Source organism: Myotis davidii, unplaced genomic scaffold, assembly GCF_000327345.1.
Source record: "Myotis davidii unplaced genomic scaffold, ASM32734v1 scaffold512, whole genome shotgun sequence".
Taxonomy (NCBI): Eukaryota; Metazoa; Chordata; class Mammalia; order Chiroptera; family Vespertilionidae; genus Myotis; species Myotis davidii.
The window spans coordinates 1,259,716-1,263,798 of NW_006284323.1; the positions used below are offsets into that span (position 1 = coordinate 1,259,716).

General features: G+C 53.6%; 1 protein-coding gene across 2 annotated transcripts in view; it reads right to left on the reverse strand.

Annotated features, from left to right (window-relative positions):
- The window catches only part of TMPRSS2 (transmembrane protease, serine 2), a 28,462-nt gene that overhangs the window by 10,612 nt on the left and 13,767 nt on the right, over positions 1–4,083 (reverse strand). For both annotated transcript variants that reach the window (XM_006754330.2, XM_006754329.2), the window contains exon 6: positions 368–494. In XM_006754330.2, coding sequence (XP_006754393.1) covers positions 368–494 — 127 coding nt within the window. The remainder of the gene's footprint in view (positions 1–367; positions 495–4,083) is intronic.

Consider the following 4,083-nt stretch of genomic DNA (forward strand, 5'->3'; position numbering starts at 1 on the left):
TCCCCACGCACCAACCCCAGCCTCCCACCAGGGTAGCCCTCTGTCAACATCCTGGGCCCTGGTGAGCTCAGCTCAGGATGGTCCTGAGTAACCAGGAGTAGATGGAGGTCAAGGCAGGCTGGGTGGCCAGAGACAGACGGGAGGGTGGGGGAGAGCAGGGGTGCTGTGGTGGGCAGCAGTGCCACCTGCTGATTTCCCAAAGCAGCCCTGGGAATGAGACACGGCAGGTGGTGTTCGGTAGGTGGTGTTCGTGGGCTGGCACGCCCAGGGAGGGGCAGTGAGAACCACTGGTCTTTCTGAAGTTTCTGCCTGTCTCTGTCACCATGGTGCCCAGCGCCAGCAGCCAGGCCGGGGGCCCTGAACTCACCTGTAACCCATGTCCTGGCACGCTGCCCTCCCGTAGCTCTCGCTCCAGTCGTCTCGGCACACGGGGTGCCAGGACTTCCTCTGGGACGAGTACACCTGCAGGATGAAGTTGGGTCCGTAGAGACGCACTGCAGAGGAGAGAGGGCCGTGAGTCTCAGACTATCGTCCCAGCTGCGCGTGGGCCCCACCCTCCCCCGGATGCCACTTGAGGCGGCAGGTCCCACTCCCCCAGGCGCCGACCACACACGAGGGATCCGCCATCTCCTTTCCCTGCTAAGAAGTGCTCTTTACCCAACAGAACTGAGAAAGGGACTCAGACAAAACCTTGTGCACAGACGTTCCCTGGGGGCACTGTTCCCAACAGCAGAGGGGGGACAACCCAAGTGTTCGTCAGCAGATGGAGGCACCATAGAGGGTCCTCGGCCACCAAAGGAAGGACGCACGGACACACGGACAGCGTGAGCCCTGTCACCACTGACTGACAGAAGCCAGACGCCAGGCCACACACCATCTGGATCCATGTCTAGGAAACGTCCAGGGGAAATCAGCAAGGCCCGGAGGGAGATTAGAGGCTGCAAAGGGCTTGGGGGGTGGGAGAGGTAAGGGAGGAGGCTTGCTTCTGAAGTGACAGAAACACCCCTCGACGGATGCGGCGATGGATGGCTGTGCATCTCTGAGTACGTGAAACCCCTGGATGGTACGCTTTAAAGGGTGAAGGCTATGGTCTGTGAATTAGATCGCAATACAACTACTTTTGAGAGTTGCTCTTTCAACCATCACTTTGAGCAGCACGTGACCATCTCTGGCCCAAACCCTGGGCCCGAGCAGAGCACCCAGGGATGTGCCCAGTTCCTGGTGCAAGGCTCTGCCCCTAAATTCATCCACGTTTTGCCAAAACCACAGCTCTTTTGTTTACAGAGACAAAGCTTTATAAATACAGTGTGAGCCACTGCCAGTTCCATTCGTTTCTCTCTCTCCCTAGAAGGGAGCACAACTCAGAATTCTGAGAACAGTCCTAGCCAATCTGGCTTCGTGGATAGAGCGTCGGCCTGTGGACTCAAGGGTCCGGGTTCGATTCCCGGTCAGGGCACATACCCGGGTTGCGGCTCGATCCGCAGTAGGGAGGAGAGGGAGGGTGGTGCAAGAGGCAGCCAATTGGTGATTCTCTCATCGTTGATGTTTCTATCTCTCTCTCCCTCTCCCTTCCTCTCTGAAATCAATAAAGAAATATATTTGAAAAACAAACAAAGAAAAGAATTCCGAGAACATCTTGTGTGGAGAGAAGTCGGGTGGCGATGCCATGTAAAACTGCACTCTGTGTTCTGGGGGGATGTGTTCTGGGGGAGAGGGTCTGTGAGCCCGAAGTGTAAAATGAGGGACCCACTATTCTCAGGCCTCACTCTCGCCTCCCATCTGTGCCCCTGACTCGCTGAACACATTGACTGACATTATTCCTCCGTGAAATTCCAGCCTCGGTCTGATTACTTCCCAATGTTTCCGTGATGAGTGCTTCCAGGTGCCACGTGTTAGGTGCGTGGATAAGCCAACTGTACTGCACCCAGACAATGGGAGATGATTCAGAGCTAAAAAGAAATGAGCTACCGAGCCATGAAAAGACACAGAGGCAGCCTCAATGCGTGTTACTAAGGGACAGAAGCCCATCTGAAAAGGCCGCATAATGTATGATCCCAACTATAGCACATTCTGGAAAAGGCAAAGCCATGGAGACAGTGAAAAGACCTGGGGTTGCCTGGTGCTGAGGGAGGGATGAGCAGGTGGAGCAGAGAGAATGTTTAGGGCAGTGAAATTACTGGTACGACACTTCAAAAATGGAGACATGTTGTTACACATTTGTCCAAACCCAATGCCCAAATGTAAATACATTACACACTTGTCCACAGTATTGAGAGCAAACCCGACTGTGATCTCAGGACTGCAGTTAATAATGACGTATGGGTATTGGCTCATCAATTGTAACGCACGTACCACCCTAACACAGGACGTTACAGACCGGGACAACTCTGAGGGGGGTGGGACCCCGTACTCCCTGCGCGATTTCTGTACACCTAACACTGCTCCAAAAATAAAGCCTACCAGTGTTCAGGAGGTAACCAGAATGAAACTACTTCCAAAATTAAAGTAAAATGACACTGACGTGGCTGAAAGTGAGACAGTCCGTGTTGACTTGTGGGTGATGCGGGGATTTGTTTTCCCTTCCAACCATCTGCGTCCACGGGCTAACTCGGAAAGAGGACGGGGCGCACCCGAGAGCCCGTTGAGCCGGTCACGAGCAGTGTGTGTGTTTTCAGGATGGTGACCTGTTTCAGCTTTACTGAGGCAGCACGGACACATGAAGAGTGTGTGTATTTAAGGTGTACAAGTGTGTTATTTATGTTGTTCCGACATACGTGTGCATGTGAAAGAAAGGCCGCAATCAAGGTGATGAGCGTCGCCAGCACCGCGGCCCAAGTTTCCTGCTTCCTGTGGTGGTGAGAACACTTCGCCTGCCCGCTTACGCTCTCAGGCGTGCAGCCAGCATGGTGGCTGCGGCACCTCGATGGCTCTCCCATTCCCCTCGCTAGGGTAAAGCTCACAGAAGGCACAGCCGTGGACGTGGGAAGTGAGCCAACATGGGAAGAAAGCGCCACACGCTGCTCGTTCTCCATGAGCGGCGGGTGGTCTCCGCGTCCTGAGCCGTGCGTCCCGAGGAAAATTCCCTCCTCCCCCGGGGAGGACGGACTCAAAGCGCATCGCATGCATGTCCTGCTCGAGTACAGACCACGCACGTCACGTCCGTCTACATTGTTTTATGTGAATCACTGATATGAAAACTAGATAATAGCACAACCACATTGAGGGGGACCTAGAAATTATACACGCACAACCCTCCGACCCAGCAGGAAACGGTCCTCGAGGTGCTCACGTGCTTGGCGCATGTGTGTGACAACAAGTGGTGGCAGAACTAACTGTCCCCGGGAGGAGACTGGGACGGAGGGCGCGGCCACGCGCAGGGACTCGAGTCCCGATTCCAGGCTGCGTGCCGGCTGGATGGCAGCCACGGGGAAATGGCCTTCACATGCAAACAATATGTGCTTGTTTATGCAAAATCTCTCCTGAAGGAGAAGCAAGAAACTCATATTAGTTGCACCTGAAAAACGAGGCAAGGCTGGTGCACAGGCATGTGTGTATGTGTACATACATGGTGCGTCTACATGAGAATGAGTACGTGTGTGTGTATTTGATTATGTGTGTACATGAGAGTGTGTCTATGTGGTGTGTTTATATGAGTGTGTGTACGCATGTATGTTTGTGTAGTGGTGTGCATACATGAGAGTGTGTGTGGTGTGTGAGTTGGTGTATGAGTGTGTGTGTGGGCAGAGTCGGAGGGATGACATCTCTCCTTTGGGACTTCCTGAATTCTGATCCACTTGAATGTATTAACCCTGCAGGTATTTAAGTACATACAACTTACATGTTAAAGGAGAGCGAGGAAGAGACTGTCCAGGTAACACGAGTCTGTCTCGCACATGCACATGGGAAATACCAAAAGCCATTCTACCCGGAATCTTCACCACCCTCCGCTCAGCCTCACAAACGCCCCACTTTCTGTAAGAAACGGTGACAAACACCATCGCTAACACAGAGGCAGGCACCATCGCTAACACAGAGGCAGGCACCATCACTAACACAGAGGCAGGCACCATCGCTAACACAGAG